Source organism: Camarhynchus parvulus, chromosome 10 (genome assembly GCF_901933205.1).
Source record: "Camarhynchus parvulus chromosome 10, STF_HiC, whole genome shotgun sequence".
In the NCBI taxonomy this organism is placed as follows: Eukaryota; Metazoa; Chordata; class Aves; order Passeriformes; family Thraupidae; genus Camarhynchus; species Camarhynchus parvulus.
This window is the reverse complement of record NC_044580.1, coordinates 17,317,520-17,339,049: the sequence shown is the minus strand read 5'-3', so window position 1 is coordinate 17,339,049 and position 21,530 is coordinate 17,317,520. Positions and strand designations below refer to the sequence as shown.

The 21,530-nt window shown below is 38.2% G+C and overlaps 1 protein-coding gene across 5 annotated transcripts in view; it reads right to left on the bottom strand.

Annotated features, from left to right (window-relative positions):
• Nucleotides 1–1,218: 1,218 nt before the first annotated feature.
• ASB7 (ankyrin repeat and SOCS box containing 7) overlaps nucleotides 1,219–21,530 on the bottom strand; it is a 29,852-nt gene continuing 9,540 nt past the window's right edge. The window contains exons 4-6 of one of the 5 annotated variants that reach the window (XR_004061048.1): nucleotides 14,237–14,842; nucleotides 3,654–5,094; nucleotides 1,219–1,707 (exon numbers count right to left, since the gene is read on the bottom strand). Coding sequence is in view for 4 of the 5 variants with exons in the window: in XM_030955515.1 (XP_030811375.1) it covers nucleotides 14,028–14,842 (815 nt within the window). In the remaining variant the exon portion in view is untranslated. Of the gene's footprint in view, nucleotides 5,095–11,093; nucleotides 11,972–13,322; nucleotides 14,843–21,530 lie in introns of those variants that run through there. The other 4 variants (XM_030955518.1, XM_030955516.1, XM_030955517.1 and 1 more) reach the window with 4 other exon arrangements.

The following is a 21,530-nucleotide window of genomic DNA, read 5'->3' as shown; positions in this document are numbered from 1 at the left end:
ATCCTACAGCAGAGACTCAGTGTGCCAATAATAAAGGAAAAAGCAAACTTTAGTCTATTCCAATTTCCAGAACAGGATAAAACTGTTGAGGTAGTGGTAGCCCCAACCAAAGCAGAGGGGAAAGACTTGAGCAAAGAGAATTTAAATGCCTTACTCCAGCCTGTCTGGGAAAAGACACAGCAGAGACTGTTTTGTGCTCTGGTAATTTTTCTTCCAAAGGTTCTAATTTTTTGTTATTCATTATGGTAAAAAACCCCCATGTTTTGCCATATAAAATAAGTACACATCTCTATCACCCACTTCTACCAATATATATAAAGATTGTATATTCTAAACACATCATTTGTCAACAGCTTGTAAATCAGGTTTTTCCCAAGTAGTAACATTAGCCATTAATTGTTTTAAACTTCACAAGTGAACACTCATACAGGAAATATGATACATAAACAGGAACAAAGTCTTTAGCACAGCATTCAGAACAGCCCAGCCAAAGCCTGGCCAGTCTGCTAGAAACCATCAGCAGCAGCTCTAAACACACCTGCTGGTTGAACAGTGAATGTTCTCCAGTGATGTTTGTGAAGTTTGCTACTGAGCAATGGAAACAGCATTTTTCCCCCTACTACCCTTTAGCAGTAATGCCTTCAAATCTAGCCTCCTTCCTCTCCAAATTTTTAGAGTCCAAAACCTTACTGCAACTTTTGGTTGTACGTTTTTCTCATGACTGATCCCAAACGTTCCAGTTTCTATTTGTAAATCAGGAATATTCATATGCACCCCCCTTTTTTACTAGTAGTAAATAGAGCCTAAAATGCAGCCTCTGTTTGGCCATTTTTGTATCTTGGTCAGTGCATGAGCTTGAGGAGGAAAGGTGAACCTGTCAGAAAAGCCTGAAGTGACAGTGCTGGTATCTGAGCAGGGAAAACCCAACCACTCACACTTTAGGAGCAGCTTGCTCCCCCTTCCAAAGCCCAGCTCTAGAGTGAGTTTTGTTTTACTGGCAGGGTGGGCAGGCCCTGGTACAGGTGCCCAGAGAAGCTGTGGCTGCCCCTGGATCCCAGGAATGTCCAAAGCCAGGCTGGACAGGGCTTGGAGCAGCCTGGGACAGTGGAAGGTGTCCCTGCCCATGGCAGGGGTGGGACTGGATCAGCTTTAAGGTCCCTTCCACCCCAAACTATTCTATGAGGGCTTTGTCCATATTTACTGATAAAAAATCACATTACAACTCATGAGACATTGGAACTCCCATTTGTGGGGGCATTTTGAGTCCCAAGTGCATTACAGAAGCATGTACCCCAGAGAAGGGAACAGGAGTAGAAGAGACAGACAAACATGGAGAGAAAATGTGTAAAGTGGTATTATGTTATTAAAACATTACATTAGAAATAAACAGAACATAAACCAAAAATAGGTTTTAACCAGGTTTAACTTTTTTCTTTTTCTTTTTTTTTTCTTTTTTTTTTAATTCAAATTGACCCAAAGCAAAAAGTTACATTGCAAAGGAAGAACAAAATACATGATGGTATTGGTAACACAGCATTGCATGGAAGCTGCACTTGTGGACAGGTTTTTTCCTCCAAACCAGCCCATCCTGGTAAAGATGCCACATCTTTTCTTTTGCCTCTGGGTATTTATCTGAAGAGTTTGTCCAGATGTGTTCTCCTATGATTGCCAACTTCTGACCAGAGCCAGAAAAATGAATTTTCCACGCTATCCCAAGGAAGCCAGAGTTATTCCAAGCATGAGTGATAGTGAATTAAAAAAAAAAAAAAAAAAAAAGAAAAACAAACCCAAAACAAAACAAACCCACTCGAGCTTTTCAAACTAACAAGTCTTGTCTATAATGTAAATAGTTTAGAAATATGGTAATTAAATAATCTAAAAAACACTCTTACTCTGCTGTACATTTATAAACATAAATATTTACAAAAACTTTCTGCTTTGTTTTAAAGGATGAGGTTTGCAGTTTGTTAATGATCAGAGTCTTTTACTCATATTGATTCTTTGGTGTGTTTGCCAATTTTTTAAGGTTCATTAAAAGTGTTCAACCGTGAATTATAAGGTAATGGAACGAGGCTACATCACAAGTCTCTGTTATGCACTTCTCCTTCCACATTCTAGTCCAAATGAAAAACAAAAGTCAGTTTGTTCTTCAAAGTATTTGTGCACAATATTGAAAATAATAATAATTAAAAAAAACCAAATTCCCCCTTATTGAAATTTGGGTAGGATTATCAATGAATAATCCCACTTTATCTGCACTTGAGCACATGGATAACCAGAGATAGTCACAGGACTATCAGTAGGTTCAGACCCACGTGTGCTGTGGTGCTTTGCAAGAATAAACGTGAGAAACCAGCTACAAGAGATGGCTTAGCATTGCAAAAAAGGGTGAGGGCTTCCCTCCACCCTGGGGAGAGGAGAGGATGAAAATTAATTTAAAAGAAAGGCTTTTTACTGGCCTGAAACATATGTGTGTTCCCTTTTAGATGTCAGCTACTTAAAAGAAATAACCAAAAAACAAACCTCAAACAATAAATAATGGAATTACACATTTCTTCATTAAATAGCATTCTTGTTACCAACAAAGTCTTTCATCATTTTCTTCAGTCACAGCAACAGACAGAACAAATAATTTGCCTTAATATAGATTGCAACTAAAATATACTCTAGATTACCTTAGAAAATATTACTGTAAAAATTCATTGGGGAAGGACATTGGTTTAGACCAACTGACAACTGTAGTGAACAATACTAAATTTGTTCTGTTTGTTTTTTTTTTTTTTAAGAAAACAGTTTTAAGCTCCTGATTTCATGTCAGAAAACGGAAGATTTGAGTTAAAACCTGCCAGTTTGCCCTGTCTCAGCACTGGAGAGCTCAAAGATTGGAATGGCTCATCTTCCCTCCACAGGGGCCAAGAGATTTGAGCCACGCGCTCCAGCTCACAGCTTGTCCCTACTCCACAGATACAACCAGGAGGAAGCACCACAAGCTCTATGACCCAGTGCAGGGTGTTAGGCTGGACTTGCTCACTCACACAGCCGAGATGTGAACTCCTGGTCACTGCTCCAGCAGCTGGGCTTGAACCAGTACAAGCTGGAGATAAAAAGGTTCAACAGCCCATTGCCAACCCCGTGAGCCATGAATCTCCAAAATCCCTCATTGTCTGCAAACCTGATGCAATGCCAGCCACAATAGGGACAGCTAATCCTCCTTGCTTGCCATGGTTCCACGCATCCATTAGCAGTGATAAGGTTCACTCTCAGGGAGCTGCAGTCCAGGGTTATCAAATATTAAAAGGAACTAGCAGAGTTAAATAATACGAGTTTACCTGCCTTACCTTGCTTTTCCTATTTTTAACACTAAGTATTTTGAAAGTGACAGTGTGAAACTAAAAGCCATCATCATTCCTTTCATCTCCCACTTCGGTTGGTGCAATTGCTACAAAAGCACTCCTACTATCAGAGGGGCTCTTCTGGAGCCAGGCAGATGCCAAAATAAAAGTAGAGAACACTGGCAAGAACCTTATGCTGAGTCTGTAATGCCTTGAAAATAAAGAGGGAAACAACTGCACATTTTGGCCCAATCTTTTGATCAAGAAATTAATTTTTTTCCTACGATCAGAAACAAAACTCTGCAACAGATGTTTTAATACCTGGTTTGAAAGACACATTCAGTAGCCAGATTTCAGCACTCCTCTCAGTTTCTGCTTTCAGATTAATTGAAAAATTTGAACTCTCAATGTCAGTGGGGCTTGTCTTCTTAGTTAATAACTTATGTGCACTTCCCGCTCTCTAACCTGAAACAAACTGAATTTCAGAGCAGTCAAAACAACCCCCACCCCCCACACTGCTTTTAAAACCAAAGGGTTTGGCCAATTTACCTTTTTTGGTTTTGGACACAATTTGTTGAGAACCCGTAGATAAAATCTCAACTGAAAGTGAAATAAAGCAGGTTATACATTCATGAAATTCAGGGAGTATTAATGAACAGGAGCTGCTGCATCATTTCTGTAATGCCATACCAACCCTACAGTGAGGCAGCAGCTCCTGCTCTCACAAATAATGCACTGAGCCTAAATGAGGAATAGTGGGGGAATCACACATCAAGGGAAAATACATCAGAGAGATTATTGCACAGGAGGCACTGCATGAGCAACAGAATACATTGGCTTCAAAAAAATCTAAATTTGTTTCCTCTTAAGTTAATGTAAAAAATACAGAGGCTATGCCTCTTGTAGTGTACTGTCACTGGTAAAAACAGACTTATAAACAGCCCATTCAACAGGGAATGTTGGGAAAGAGGGCCTGAATTCTCTGGGCATCCCAACTACAGTAATTAGGAAAAGAAAAATGCCAAAAAACCAAAAATAAAGCCAATGTATAGACCCACCGACCCTCAAACTGAACAGGGTAACTGCATTTTTTCCTCAATTTCCGAATTATATCCATACAGTACCCAAGGACATGTCCATTATCCCCTCTTCCCTCTGTCCTGCAAAAACAAACACCTGGCAGAGACAGAGGTCCTAACAAACAGGGTTCTGGAGGTCTATCTGTATCCTTTTGCAGGACTGGTGCCTTGATTTCCAGACTTTTATGTTCTTGCATCATTGCTCAGCATGCCAACTCAAACCAAGCACTTCCCTCGAGGGGCTGCCTTCCATCTCCACGGCAAGTCTGCACACATAATGTGAAAACAAACAGAAAACCAACAGCAATTTTTAAAATGCAATATTGTATAGAAAGCTTGGACCTTGTAAACTTGGACCAAGAAACCAAAAATTAAGACCTTCTAGCGTGTGGTATAAAAAACCCAAGGAAGTGTATACCTGCCTTCTGACTTCACAGAAAAATCAGAATTAATTTGCATAGGATATACTTTGTGCAAGGCAACAAGCCTCTTCAGTATCTGGAATAGAACTAAACTTGCTCACAGTTCTTCTCTTCATGGATATCAGATATCATCAAATTTGTGTTTTAAGTAGTCTTTCATGACCTTGGCAATGGGTAGTTCATCAAGCAGTTTGAGGTTTTGAAGGCCTATACACTGACGGATTTTAATTCGGCATAGATCTTGCAAGTTCCTGGGCTGTCCTGAAAAGACAAAAGGAACACATAAAAATAAAATGATCACATTTTAAGTGTATTTTAAGATATCATTTACTCTGCAAAATGACAGGGGTTTGCTGTTTCCTAAGAGGGAGAGGGAAGGGGAAAATTACAAGAGAATCGCAGGTTAATGCCTTTTTAATGAACTCAATGAAATCAAGGGATGAATCCTAAAAACATTTTTATATGCACATAATTTTACTGATGTCAGTGTAAAGTGATTTCACCCATGTGAGGATTCCCACCAGGTGGCAACATATGCTTATGCATTACAGAACAGCAGAACTCCTCCATTTAACTTTTTGTGGATATTTTTTCTATCCTTGGGGGGAAAACCCCTCAGTCTTGCTTTTCTTTCAAACAATGAGACAGAAACTTCTAAGTTCATCTGCAACAGGACTACGAAGTTTCCCCAGAGAGTGAGGATTTATAAAAGTTATTCCAGGATAGCTGTGGCAGAGTTAAAGACTGGGGTTTTCTTTGCCTTCTAATGAAAAGATAAAGCCTTCGGGCTTTGGATGCAGCCAAACCCTCATCTAACAGAAAGGGATGAAAATGTGAATTAACCACTGTCCACAGATGAAAAGCTTCACTGATGTCACACTGTCCTAGGCTGTCCTTTCTCCCAGATTTGCCCTAAACCAGGACAAATACAAACTTCAGCATTCCTGTCCAGGATTTTCCAAAATTATCAATTCTCCTTCAAGCTCATTCTTACCAGGAAACTACTCAAAATCAAACACCTTGAGGAAAGTTGAGGTTTGGTCCCTCTATCCAAAATAATCTCAAAAAATTTAATCAAGTCTTGTATCTGAATGCACCCAGCAATGGATCCCAAGGAAGAAAGAAAGAGAAAAAGAGCAGAACAACAGACATTGAGAAATCCTGCCCCAATAAACCCTTCTAGCTTTCAGCACTGGTGCCTTTGGGCCTTCCTAGCCCAGAGATTGCACACAGATCTATGTCTTTAATAGCTGTGAATAGCTTGCCCTTTGTAAATCTGTCTAGTGTTTTTTGAACCCATTCATACTTCCAGTATCCAAAACATCCTGTGGCAACAAATTTCACAATATAATTAGGCGTTGGCTGGAAAACTGCAAAGTAATTTTATTTATTTTAGATCTGCTTCCTGATGGCTTTGTTGCATGCCTGCCATTCTTTGAGTTACAAGGAAAATAATGAATAATTGTTCCCATGCCAGTCATGGTTTTACATACCTTTATATAAACCTCCATCCTCCACTCATGCTTGGTACCTCTTCCCAAAGCTGAAAACTGCAGCTAACAACCCCCACCATGGGAACCACTCCAAACCTCTGAACAAAGTGCCTGCCTTTGTGCTTTTTCCTCATTCTGCTACAGCTTCTTTGGAGTTATTCCAGTAACACATCAAAGCTGTGCTAATCAATATTTTGATCATCAACTTAACTGTGTAAGCTTCTTTTTCTTAATTTTTTTTTTCTTCCAAGCCAAGACTTGGTTATGGGACCCGATAAATGTAAAATTCAAAATACTCAGCACCCTGAACAATGTAGGTGCTTCTGTTGGTCTCTATAGAAATGGGCTGACAGACAGGTAGGGATTTTTAGACACTGGGATTTATCTTAAGCACTAAAATTATCCAGGGCAAGCCAGCAGAAGTAATGCATGAAAATAGGCTCAGTCTGCTTTTAAAGAAATTAGGTTTGGAATTAAAAAAACATGAAAATTTTGAGTTTCCTTTATGTAAGTTGAAAATACTTTTATTATACTTATCACCACCTAAACGTCAATTTATCTTTAGATAAATCCTTTGTCCATTACTTAAAACACAGACCAATGGTTACTTTATCCACCAGTGGTTTCTTCTTGGCAAATTTTTTTCCACCTGAAGGAAAGAATTTAGGCAACTCAGACAACAGCAGAATGCTCAAACTTCAGGGAAAGGAAAGTTATTTTGTAAGAAACAAAGCAATCTTAATGGTGATAAAGAAATAGTTCTGATGCTTTAAAACAGGGTTCAGAAAGCAAAAGTTCACTGCAAACAGCAGCATTAGAAATTATAAAGGACTAGAGGACTTTGCATATTTTCTGTAGCAGAGTACACAATAAATCAGCTATGAGACACTGATTTCTGGTTTCAGAAATAAATGCCTTTTAATTAACATCCTACGTGGTTTTTGAGAACATAAAAGAACAGACAACTTAAAATACCCAGAAGAAATTGGTCATCAGTTAATTCAAAAAGACCTGATTATCAAATGTATGACATTTTCCCCTGATAAGCCTAAAAAATATTTCCTGGGAATGTGTTAACAATGGACATTTCCAGTGTTAAGCACCAGTTGCTACATCTAGTGGCTGCTGGTGTCTTAGGTCACGCCTTGCAAATTCCAGGGTTATTAATGCATTTGTGATTTATTAGAAACGGTGTCTGGAACACTTACTCATTCTTGGTTGCATCTGAATGAAAAAGAAAAAAAAATAAAGGATTACGGACCGATGTCAGTGAACCTTAGTTTGGCAAATGAAAAATGTTATTAGTAACTTGGCAAAGTAAGACAAGTTAAATGATGAATAAAGTTCTCTTTAAAAACGATTAGGAAGTTGCAACTTTGGTTATATCCTGCAGCACAAGTTTGGGAAGTTATTTAGGCAAATAAGCTGGAAAGGAAGAGAATTAAAAGAGAAAGAAACAAAAACCCACAAACATGAAAGGTAGGATTGGCCTAATTACCACTATCATGCAAAACAGGCACATAAAACTACTGATCACCTTAAAAACACCCAGCACATCCCTGAAGGGCCACCTTGCTGCTGTTATTCTGGATTTGCTCATGTGTTCACCAAATCATTACATGCTGCAGTCAATTTATTTTGTAAGCTTTAAAGCAGTAATCAAATAAATTAGAAGTATTAATTACAGGAAAAAGAAGCACAGTTCATCTTTGGCCTTCCAGAGCTTGTGCTCTGTGCTGGAAGGGAAAGCAGAAATCCCCAAACCTGACAGAAAAGCTTCTTCCAAACAGAAGAAATGTTTGGCATGACTTTAAAGAATCAAGAGGAATTGCTTTTTGATTTTTTCTAATCTAGATGTAGCAGACTTCAGTATGTATAAAATTTAAGCATTTTCCTAAATCAGTTCTTCAGCTGCTAACAAAGTTTCTGAGCTTTCTTCCACTTAATTCTTTTACTTGAATAATGAAATGAGCCTTTTAAATTATTATTAAAAGATCAGCCTTTGCTGGTAAAGCAAAGGAAAAAACCCCATGTTTTAACAGCAAGAAATTATTACATTTAATCTAAATTTCCACTCAAAACTCCATTCCTTTTCTTTTTGCAGTTTCCAGATTTTTCTGGTATGATATCTGAGAGTTTGCTGTTGTATCCCACAGGCAGACAAAACTTCCATTTAGGATTTGCTACGTGGCCAAAGAACTGTGTCACTGTAAAAACTGCTCTGCATTTATACCTGTGCCTTCCCTCTGCAGACAGAGAAATAAAACACTAACTCACCCAACAAGTCTATACTTAAGGACTATTAAGGCATATTTGTGATGCCTCTGACAATACTCCTTTTAATCCAGTGCTGTAAAGCTGGAAAAGAGGAATCCCTACCCATTTCCTCCACCGCAGATAGAGAGTAAAAAAATCCATGTAAAAATACAATGCAACAATCATGAATTGACCTTTCTGTTACCCAAGAGAAAACTTGGGAATAAGTGAAATTAATACATTGTAGGCTGCAAAAAGATCCCCTCTGATGTATTGTTCTAACTACTAAAAGAAAAATACTTTTAAAGCAAACAATCAGTGCCATTGGTTTCAAGTGGATAGGCTGATTCTGAAGAAATTAAAAAATGAAAAATAACATCAGTGACATACTTCAGAAGCCGCCCACAGTTTTCTCTACAATATTAATGCATCTCTCTAAAAAACCTTGGAGTGGTATTTCTCAAACTGAGCCTCTGCCCCTCCTGGGAATTCTGAAAGGCTGAAAACAGTAGCAAGAAACCATTTGGTAATTTCTTTTTAGCTACAAAGGGAACTTAAAAATAAAAATCTTCTGAAACATTTTACAAAATACGTTGAAACCAGGCTGATGTATGCTGGCAACAGCTCAGCTCCTCCAGAATATCAGGAAAAGTATTTATTTCTGCAGCAAGCCCTTAAACCCATCCCTTACTTCACAGCGGTGAGGGAATGCAGCTACTGCCAGCAATTAAACTGAGTTCTGAATTTGTTGGCTTTTTGGGGGGAATGAAAAAGATAATTGAAGCTATCAACTGGAAACTCACACCCAGCAGCCACGAAACACACTGGGGAGGATGCACAAAAATGGGATCACAGGGAAAGGCTGGGATCACCTAGGGAGTGACTAGGTGAGGCTGAACCAGGGGGAACTCGGCTGCTCACTGCAGTAGGTGAAAAGTTTATGAAATGCACTGCTTGTAATCTGCAAAAAACAACTGCAGAAGAACTGGAAATTATTGGAATAATTGCCAGCATTCAAAACATCAGAAAAAGCTAATATCAAAAATCTATAGGTCTAAAATATTCATATCAGACAGGCAGGGATGAATGTAGAATTACAGAGTGTGCATTGAGAGCATGAACAAATTCCCCCAGCTCGACAGGACATGGAAAGCTTTTTAACTGGATATCATACAAGCTATTTTAAAAGTTCTAATTTAATTTTGTGTTCAGTATGTCTCTGCTAGAATGTCTGAGCCTGACATATGTTTTCATTGGTCTCCGAAAAATAATTCCCCACAATGAGTTTTAGATGTCTATTAAATTTCAGTCTATCTGGCACAGAAAGTCTGTACTATTTTGGACTGAAAATCTCTATATGAAAAAGCAGAATATCAGTAAGGCTCAATGTTATACTTAACAGGTGTATTTGGCACTGAAATTAAGATTTGAATATGCTCGCAAAGGTATTTTAAAAAAAAAGTGTGACATCTCTGTAAATTCAGTCCCACTGAAATTGCTATGGAAATGCAGCTAAGAATTTCAACACCATAATGTTTATCTATTTTTAGGAGACAGTAAGTAAAGTGCTCTGAACATCAAGACAGGCTTAAGATGCATTGTGATGCTATTTTAAAATTATTTTTGCAGAGTAGAGCATAGGTGTACAAATGGGAGTAGAGCATGGCTGTACTTGAAGTGCAACATATAAAAATATTCTTTAATTTTTTTTATGTAGGCCTCTTAAAAAATTCCTTCAAAGTAAATAACTTATATGCCTACACAATATGATTCAACTACTTAATACAGTCAACTGTAGAATAGAAAATTATAAAATAATCCCCTTATCCCAGTTTCCTGTGTAACTGGATGACAAAGCAGACCTCAATCAACACTGCAAGATTTCCAGCAGCACCCAAGGAAACAAGTAAAGCCTGAGATTCCAGTAAAGATCTGCTATGTTATTACAAACATGAAAATACCATTTCCTGTGCACTTATCCATGAAATAAAATATGTAGAAATCTACTTAATTCACTATGACACTTCTGTATTTATAAAAGTTAAAACTATGCAGAGAGAAACTTTTCAAAATCTTCTTCCAGTTAAAAAATAAAATTCTAGTGAAAAGTTATCTTGATTTAGCCAAGGGATAGAGACAAAGGATGCATAGGATTAAGGATTTCCTTAACAGAACTTCTGTCTCAGTTATTCTGTATATTTACAGTGCTATATAAATTTAAACACAAAATTACACTCTCTAGTCAAAGAACTGCCCTTTGAAAAATTAGAAAAGGAAAGCAGCTGAAACATTTGCAGTTAAATTCACTGGGTGACCTTCAGATGCTGTTCCAGAACTGAACTGGGTTCTTTGGTACCTGTTTCCACACCAGCCACATCACACTGCTCTGGCCAGACCATTTCCTGAGCTCTGCCTCAACACAGACCAGCAGCTCCTCACAGCCTCTCCTGCTCCTGAGCTGAACACAAATTCAATTAAAGGGGGGCTATGGAGAGGGGGAAGTTTCCAGGCTTTTGTAAATTTCCCTTATTTAAAGATCCTAATTGAAATGTCTAATATCTTGATGTTTATTTAAGCCCCTCCATATTTTTCTAACACTTGCATTTTTTTCTACCTCCCACATTCGTTTTATAAGTTTTATTATTCTCAAATTCCATTCAACTTCAAAATAAATAATTTCATCCAGGGCTGTGATTGCACACTAATTTTATAAATATATACATCACCAATAATAGTCTCTATGTATGTCTGTCTTTCTATACATCATATACATGATTCTCTACTTTAATTTGCATTAGTGCATTCCAAGCTTATCACATTAACACTCCTGAAGAGGCAGGTTCAGACCATCTGAAAATGGAAACATTTACACTGCTCCAAACCAACTCGTTATCAAATGATCTTAGGTACTATGGTGGCTGCAATAAATGTTTTTTGAAATAGGAAAGTGTAATACAGATAAGGAGAAGGAAGGTGATTAATAAAATCGTTGAGCAGTTTTCATCCTCAATTTTTTTTTCTCAGCGAGACTTTGCTTATTTTTGTATTGTAAAAAAGAGAGAGTGGAAAAAGAAAAACACACAAGTCTGAACACCAAGTCAACAGCAGACTCATGGTCAAAAACTCTGCTGTTCCTAACTTCCAGCTTTGTGCTTAAATACTGAAACACAACTATAGAATAACTTCCTCTTGGAATTATTCTAGGAGCAAAGGAATCTCTACCTGTAACCAGGAAGAATATCAGACCTTCAGGGTCAAACCCCAAAATCCAATATCTTCGTGCAGACTCTCAGGGCCAATACTGAGTATTTCTGAGAGCTTGGTTTCTTGCCTGTTATTCCCAACCGGGGACCTGGGCTAAAGGCTGCCATTATTACCGATTACAATACCTACCAAAACAAAAAGAAATTCACAAATGATGTTTTCTGAGAAACTGAAACTGTACAAATATGTTTTCCAAGTATAAAAAAATAGCTACTCACAGCTTATATGTAGACTACTAAATAGTATCCCATTTATATGCAGCATGCAACTGCTTTCACTTGAAGACACAATCGGTTTGATAACTTTGATATTTAATATCTATTAATCTTTAGCCTTAAAAATGTTGATCTACTGTAAAAATAGAAACTATTTCCGGTTTTAATATCAAATATACTCTTCAGATGCAGATATAAAACTTAGAGCTATGGATTTCTGTATAAATCACTTACTGTAAGATTCAAATAAACTGAAATTCCCGTTAAGCCCCACGAACAAGGCACTGTTGCCAACCTCAGAAGAGTTTCAGGAAGAATTCCAACAGAAGAATTGTCAAAAAATTTTGTAAATTTTTTTTCCTAGAAAATACATATTGCAGTACACTCATAAACAAGATTCTTCCCCAAAGTACTACAGCATGAGATCTCAACAATTCCCTGTACAGTCAGACTTAACTGGGAACTCCACTATCAAAATGCCAGCTTGCTCTTTATCCATCTCATCTCTTATACAGCATCTTATTAAAGTAATTATTCGAAAAGCAGGGAAGACAGTGTTTGGATATTTACAAAAAGGGCAGCAGAGTTTGTTTACAGTGGTTTGTAAACATATATTGATAATTATTTTGCTCAGAAGCAGAGAGCTGTTTTTGTCAGCACTGCTTTCCCAGTTCTCCCTCCAACAGCACAGAACTGGGACAGTTCCAACACTGCTACACTGGCCACAAATTAAAGCTACTTTTTTTTTTTAGTAGAATTTACTTCTCACTTATCATTAAACCCTTAAGATATGGAATTTGCAAGCTGAAAGTTACAGTACCTATTTCCTTTGGTCTTTAGACACTGAGGAAACGGGGAGCAGTCTAAGCTTTCATGCTTACTGATACATCCTAAGACTGAAACACTGCAAGTCTGGATATTATATCATCTAAAATCCCTAAAATCCCTGACACTGCAACTATATAGTGAGAGGCTTCCAAAAAGGAAACCAGAAAGAAATGTGTTTGAATGAGAAGGGGCAGGCAAATTAAACCAAAATTGCTTAATTGCTTGTATATCTTATTACCAACTTCCACCTTTCCAGAAATTCTCTTTCAATTTCAGATATGAACAAAAACAACACCACAAATCATTATAGAAAAAGAAAGGAAATTCCAAATGCTTATTTGTGTCAGCTACTGACAACAGATCTCAGCTGATTCACTTCCAGCCCACACTGACTTTCAGTTTCTTTACAGAATATATAGGTTATCTAATTTTCATTAAAAATTGCCACATTCAAAAAATAAAAGGAGCTGTAGGGGACAAAAAAAAAAGGATATATGAAACACCCCATCCTCTGTAGTGCAGAGATCATTTGAGATGGATGATAATTTACCAGGCCATCTTAACATATTTGAATTGGCTAACTCTGCCAAATGCTTATCGGCAATTCCTATGTGCTTTAGGAAATACTATGATTATGAAACATTAGTACAGCATTGCATGTTGAGAGAGGAAAACTTTTAGTAGATCTAGTGCACCAAAAACTGGGAATCAAAAGTGATCCAGAAATTCAGAGCCCAATACTTTTTCTAAATATCAGAAGTCACGACAAATTAAAATCTCTTGTATTTCAAAGACATCAACAAAATCAAATGAAAGCTACACAGCACATGAAATCCCTTCAAGTTGCAGGACTGAACTGTGGCATTTTTTTGCCTGGTTTAAGGGAGGGAAGGAGGGAATGTGGAAGAACACAAAGCAGCCAAAGCTCTCTTCTGCCCTAGTTGTGGTGCAGATGAAAAAGCCATCAACTGCCGACGATTTGCATGGCAATAAAAAAGCAAAACAAAAAACACTAAAAAACCCCTAAACAAACAACGAAACCAAACTCAAAAATCTTACGTGCTAAGGCCAGAAGTAAAATGAGATTTTACAGTTTACTCTTTTAAAATGAATGCTTCCCATAGATATTTAAACAAAACTAATTTAAATGAAGTACACTTAGCATTAGCTCCTTTGACAAGTAAGAGTTTCCCAGTATCACAATCCCTTCACCTTCCCAGAAATTTTCTAGTGCATTTAAATAGCATAAAGGGGCAGAGAGGAAGCTTTTTTTTTTCCTGGGGCTAAATTCAAAGAAGGCTTTTAGAGGACATTGTGTCCTGTGATTAACTTCTCTTACATACATACTTGTCACTTCTTGTAAGAAATCCAGACAGGGTCGGCTACTTCCAGAAATACTTATTGAAACAGCCAGTGGGGTCTGTCCTTCATAGTTCCTTGTGTTAGTGTCTGCTCCGTAATTATACAACATTTGTGCACAAAGCACATCATCTCTAAGAGCAGACAAGTGCAAGGGTGTCTGTCCATCTTCCAAGCGCCCCAAGTTTGTATCGGCCCCTCTCTGGAGGAACATTCGGCAGTACGAGTGATTGCTTTTGATCACAGCGTATCGCAACAGGAAACCGTTCTGAATGTCGATGTTGGCATTGTGGTCCAGGAGGATTTTCACACAGCTTGACCTCTCCCGGATAATGGCCAGCTGGAGTGGTGTAGTACCTTTATCACTGAGCGGATCAACCTCAGCCTTGAACTCCAGGAGGAGCCTGACAAAGGAGTCCCTGCCGTAGTGAGCAGCGACGTGCAGGGGAGTCCAGCCGTCGTTGCTCTTGGCGTTAATAATGTCACTCCTGTAGTCGGATTCCAGCATCAGGCGCGCGATCCTCGCCCGGCCGTGCATGGCTGCGTAATGCAGGGCAGTGAAGCCTCCAATTAAGTCCTTAACTGTGGGATCAGCTGAAGTTAAAACAAAATTTAAAAATAATTAGAAGGCGTTACGGTAATCTGGTGCTGGAAAAAAAAAAATTAAATAAAATAAATTCAAACGGTAATTGCTAGTCTTTCCAGGCATAGCATGACAGGACTTTTTGTACTTCAAACTAATTCTTGCTTTCATGAACATGCTATTTTTAAGACAAAGTTAGAAAAAAAATTTTTTTTGCAACTCGTTCTTAAATACAATTTTTTCTCATACATATGTTTCCATTTGACAAATACTTTTCCACATCTTCCTAGCACTCTTAGGAATTAATTATTAATTACTCAAATCTTTCTGTCCATCCAGTTTTCCCCCAGCTCTACAATATTGCATTTCTTTCTCAATGTTCAACTTTTTATTTTCCCTTGTGTTGCTTCTTGGTCTTAAAAAGAAGCATGTGTAGAAACATCTGCTGTCCCAAATTGCGGATGTTTTGTGGTCTGGCAGCACTGTATTGTTTTTAGGGTGTAATGCTGTATTAGGTAAAATGTTTCTCTGTGGTCTGCAGGATTTCCAAAGCATGTAGGATATATGTTATTTTAGATTATCTTGATAAAGACTCTTTTTATAGATGATGAAACTGTTTAGAACCTGTTCTGAATTTATAGTTTCACAAGAATTCAAGAATGTAAAAACCCACTTCTGAAAGGAGTCAGATAAACTGTTAGTGCAGAGTACAGGTAATTACAGATTTATTTCCCCTTCACACAGTACAAACACTCAGACTGCTTTAGTAATTTAAAAATTAAAATAATCCAATCAATTTACCCAATTTCCTCAGGACACCCAAACTTGTTATACAAGTGACTAATTAATTACCCAAGGCAAGGTGCCCTTTCTCAGCTAGAGAATAAGCCAGGCTGTGAGGTTTCTCCTTCCACCATCCATGGGTGCTGCTGTTGGACACTAAAAGGTACAAACTACAGTGTGGAAGTCTGAACACTTTCCCAACCTCAGTTAGATACCATCTGCACAAGAAGACCTGCTCTAAGTTCAAAGCACAATATTAATTGCAGGCTACCCTAGACTGAACACACCTGAACACACAAAGGTGCAAACAAAAAACAGGAATAAGCTTCCCAACCCACTGTGATCATATCCAGATAACACCAAGACAGACATTACACCAAAATGAAAAGACTGGAAGGAAGGAGTAGAGAATACAGCTGCAAAGATGATCCAGCAACTTTAAGTATATTTCTAAATGGAAAGAGAAGATGGAGAGGAAAACTTACAAAAAAACCCAACATAAAAATGAATGCAGCCTAGCTACACAGAGAAATAAGATGTGAGAACTGCCTCTAGTGCACAGAACAGGAATAAACACACAAATATGGGGTATATTAAGGAAAGTTTAGTTCCTTGCTAGTGACAGCTTTCCTAATCTCCCATGAAAAGCAGAAGTTTCAGTGCTCTGAAAAGTCACACTAACCTGAGCTAAAGGAATGAATGCAGCACCCATAGCTCAGCAGGAAAATGCAGCCAGTGACTGAATGGGCGTTCTTAACCTGTACTGTGATCACATCCAAAATGCAGCAAAGAATCAGCACAACCCACACAAAGATAATATTTCAAAGTGATGCTGCCCCCAGGGTCTCTTTATTCACAATAGCTCAGACTATTCTACATTGACTTCTGAGTGCTGATAAATAAAGTGGGTAAGTAACAGGCATGAGAATAAGCAGAGGGATGGTACAATCTGAGGGGCAGAACTGGGGACAAAGAGAGACATGATGGAAAGGAGACAGCAGCACGCAGAGCTGTCTTCCACCAAAAACCATTTTTAAAAGAAATAATGTTTCAGTTGTACCTTCTCTGTCCCACACTGCATAAGGCATGCAAGGCATCATTTCAACCCCCAAATGGTGCAGGTCATTGCCAAAGCCTGTTTAATCAGTGCCATTTCCAAATTCAAGCAGATATGGCCCAACTTTTGTATGTGCACCTATATGCACTTTTATACTGGTTGGTGTAATCCAAATCAAACAATTTCCTTGCAACACAAGGATGCCTTTTACCTATAGTTCTAAGTACCTTTCCACACCTTCCTTACTCCCAAAATGCCATTGCTTTTGACCACTAAAGTAAACCCAAAAATTACTAAGTCATGTAAGAGAAGTTTCTTAAGAAGGATAGGAAAAAAAGCCTCAGAGCTGGGCAACCAAGCAACACAAACAACCAACCTTTCCATAACAAACCCTTTAGAAAAACCTCGTGAAAATATACTGTAATTCCCATTAAGATTATGGATTTCTAGTGAGCCAACAGTCTGCCTCTGGATTAGAGAAACAATTTTAACAGGATCGAAAGGTCTGTTGCTATTCCATCAATGTCCTGCTGCCACCTCCTGGAAAACTCCCGAATTTCACACGAGCTTTTAGCAGAGGCTGGACCTGCATGAAGTTGCAAACCAACTCCATCCACCCAGTCCCTGTCTTAGTAAAAGTAACACCCCAAAGCTGATGCTGCCTAAAGAACTTGTGCTGCTGGGGGACTTTTTTCTGATTTTTTTAAATTTTCAGTATTGGTATTATGTTGTAAAGCAACTCTCTTCCCCTGGAACATAGGCAAGGTAAAAATGCATTGGGAATGACTCTCAGATAACCTTTTAGAATCTGCAGAGGGGTAAAACCTACCTGGCAGTTTTAGCTAGAAAGGGATCAAGACAGCACCTGCCAGCAGTTCTCCATCTCATCTTCATCCTGACTGTCAAACATTTCTTTCATTCCAAGCTTCCCATTCATATGGGGAGAGCAGATTACAGAAACATTAACAACTGCATTTGGTCACTTCCAATGTTCTCAAATATGAGGCAAAATATAACAGCAGAAACCTTGAACAGCTTATCAAGGGTACCAATTACTGCAATCAAGCTCACTCCAGATAGAAAATCTGTAGCATTGAATGATACTGAGATTATTTTATTTCATGTGAAAGTTGGGCACATAAACTAGATATTAAATAGTTATTTAAAGTCCACTGTTAATAAAACTCTTTCTAATACTGCAATCTAGAGGATATATAGATTGATAAATCAGACTCCTATTTTAGAGTTTCAATTTACAGCTCAGTGGGACAGTTTTCCTTTTTCCTTGACACCTTCCTTAGGTCACTCTATCACAGTAATTTGGAAGCCAAGAAAGCAATGCTTAAGCAATGTTTCTGGCTTCTATTATTTCAAGCTTATTTCCCTCAGCTAGGGCTTAATTCTGACCACAAGGTTTAAAAGCATGGCTACATGCAGCTTCTGTTTTGAATTTCCTAAGATAACATTGATACAGAAGATGTCCAGGAAAGCATTACTGTTCAGAGACAGAAACACTTTGGGAGCTTAGGGGGGGGTGAGCATTTGGCATTCTCTAGATCCTCTCAGATTCTGCTTGACCTTACTAAAATTTAGATACCTTGAAGCCAAGACAAAAATAAATAAATAGGGCTGCTTGGCTACTTTCTCTTACTATTTCATTTCTAGGAGCTTTAGTGAATTACTTCTTCATTTTAATATGAATAACCAGAAAGTGCTCAGTTAATATCGAGAAGGTATCTCCAAGGGACAGCTAACTGGACACTTTCAAGATTTTAGCTTGTTGTAACATTAATAGCAGTGGCTGGAAATTAATAAAACATATTTCTTGTCCAGTGTTGGATTGTCTGTCTCTATATGTCATATTAAAAATTTACAAAGCACACTAAAGGGAAAACAGGCTTGTTTCACTAGATTACTAAAAACTACACTCTCTGTTTTGGTGTTGCTTTGTGACTCTGGACCGTTTTTATGGATGGGAAGAGATGGCTTCATAGAATATTCACTTTAATAAAATGAGACAAATACACTAAGAAAGTAAAATTCACTATTTCTTATGAAAACTAAGTTTCTCCATGGTTATGATGAACTTTCTGCATTTCACCAGTTGCTAAATAATATTTGTTATCTGACTTATCCCCTCTGTATCTAGGTGGTATTTCTGCTTCATCCTTTAGTCTGGACTGTTTTTTCTGCATTTTCCCCATCTATCTGTGTCTCTTTCCTCAGCAGATAATAAAAAGCTTCCTGCTGTTCCACCACCTCCACTCAAACAGCCAATCTGCATGCACAACACTGTCCTCTGGCTCTTTTCTTTGCTGGTGAGCAATGATGGAAGAGAAAAGGCAAAAGCAGGAGGCGGACAGGTCATGACTCCCATAAGAATCTACTTTTTATTTCCAGGTCAGTGACCAGATTCCTTCTCAGCCTTTATTAGCCCAACTCACCCCCCATCCCACTAGCAAGCTATGCTGGGAGCCTTGCAGCATCTCAGATCTGAGGCACAGCACTCTACCCACAGCAACAGCCCACTGTGCTTTTCCCATTCCTATTTTCCCAATGAAAATATTCCCAGCTCTGCTAAACTCCATCACCCCTCCAGACAGCCACAACCACCACCATCCACCCCTTCCTTCCCATCTCAATTCCCTCTTTCCCCCAGAACTCCACAGGCTCCCTCTCACTGTCAATTTATTACCAATATATAGTTCAATACTCTCTATTTTACCATAACAGTCACAACAGAAAAGGACTTTTTCTTTCACCCCAGTATCTTTTTTTTTGTTCCCCAGGGATTAAACACCAGCAGCAAAACAATTCACTCCAGAGGGAGAAAAGGAGAGACCACGTGAGCAAAGGTAGACACAAAGCTCTGCCTAATGAGGGTGGCATGATTAACTCAGCTTGTAAGAGTCAACTCACTTGCTGCTTAATAACTCATTTGTGACATTATTATGTGATAAATACTCATTATTTTTATGCCACTGTTTTGAGGGAAAACGAGGCAAGGCAGCAGGCAGTGCCAATTTTGGGGAGCGAGGCTCAGCTGCAGGGAAGCTGCTGTGGATGACTAAACCTCACACTATTTGTTACTTAACTTTCTCATCCTGGTGATTCAACTCCAAGCTGCCTCAGGACAAAGGTGTTTCATTACTGGCAGTTTTCATGAGGCATCACATTCAGCTGCTACTTTGTATGGGAAAGAGTAACAACAAAAATAAAAACAAACCACTGCATCAGCAGCTATGTATTATGAAAACCTATAAAATAAAAATACATAGGAATACAGAAGGGATTGGAGGTTTTTTATCATCTTTAAACTTACAGATAAAAAGTCAAAAGCAATGTATGTGACTTAAAGCCGTAAATGTTTGAAGGCTTGAGATTATCTGCATATATTACTTTTAAAAAGTGGAATTTAAAGTTATATATTATATAAAAATAAATATATATTTAATTTTTTCCCCTTCCAAGAAGGCCATGAGGGCTTGCCCTTTCTATGTGGTTATGATCTGTAGTAGGTGCATCCACAGAGTCCAGTTGCTCAGGCTGTATCTCACCACTGCTCTTAAGGAACAAATCACTGATTGTGCCATCACCACAGCCTGTTAATGCCACTCCACTTCCAGGATGATCCATAAGCTGACAAACCCAGAGACAGACACAAGGGGTCCATATGGCTCAGATACACAAAGCATCAGAAAGATCATTTCAGCTTCCTTGGGACTGAACACCTCATGATTGATTTGATAAGAACAGCGCTAGAATAGAGGATGCTGTTCTTCAAGAGCACTGATCAGAACATGAAGAACATCTACTGATTTCCTCTCCAGCACCACTTTAAAAGATTAGGATGATCCCTTTCTAAAGCTTCAGGTGGCCTTGGAAGATAATAAAGCAATGAGAATTTCTGACTGTACCACCTGAGGCATAATAATCATCACCCACATGAATACCACTTAAATCAACAAAATTCAGTCAGCTCTTGAAATAAAGTTTCATTGTGGCTGGATGCAGGAGAGCTGTAAACTCATCTGGATTAGCTGACAGTGAAGTCCGTGCACAAAGAGGACTGTTTCATAAAGTTTAGCAGATTCTGTTAAAGCCTATATTAAATTTAGTCTTTAATGCAATTGGTTAACTTGCTTTAGAATTCTGAAACAAGCTTCCCTAGGATTTAAATTCAGGGATCTGCCTTCCTCTAATAATACCCCCTAACAGAGAAGAGAACCCTGTAGTGAGTGCATTTCATTTTATAATGAGTCCTTATAATGCCCTATTTTCATAATGCTTATTCATTCTTTGAACAATTCCTAGGCAATGCTGGGGAGAAATAGTTATTAAAATATAAAGCTAAGCTATGATGTCATTCACAGAGTATGAATCAGAAATAAACAGATATTAAGAACAAAAGAATAAAAAAAAATAATTACAAAAGATAACCAGAAGTATTTTATATCTAACCAGTGCTGGAAAGCCCTGCAGTGCAAACGGGGACAGAAAGGTGTCAGATGATGTCCTGGGTTGGCTATATGATGCTTTTATCCCCTGGGTTGGCTACATGATGCTTTTATCCCCAATTGTCTGTTCTGTTTATGCTGAATAATAGGTTTTGCACCTTTAAGACTTGTTCCAGAAAGTGAAGGGGGAGAGAAGCACACAGTATGTTTGCAGACACTGCACTCACTCCTCCACATTACTACTCCTAAACTGTTGTTGTCTGCAGATAGACAGACAGCAAAACAGAACTCTCCTTTATTTTAATTAGTTTGAACTAGCTAAACCAAAAAAGTTCCCTAAACTATAGATTTTTTTTCCTTTTTCTTTAAACCTATTTAAACCTACTCTAAACTAAACACCCA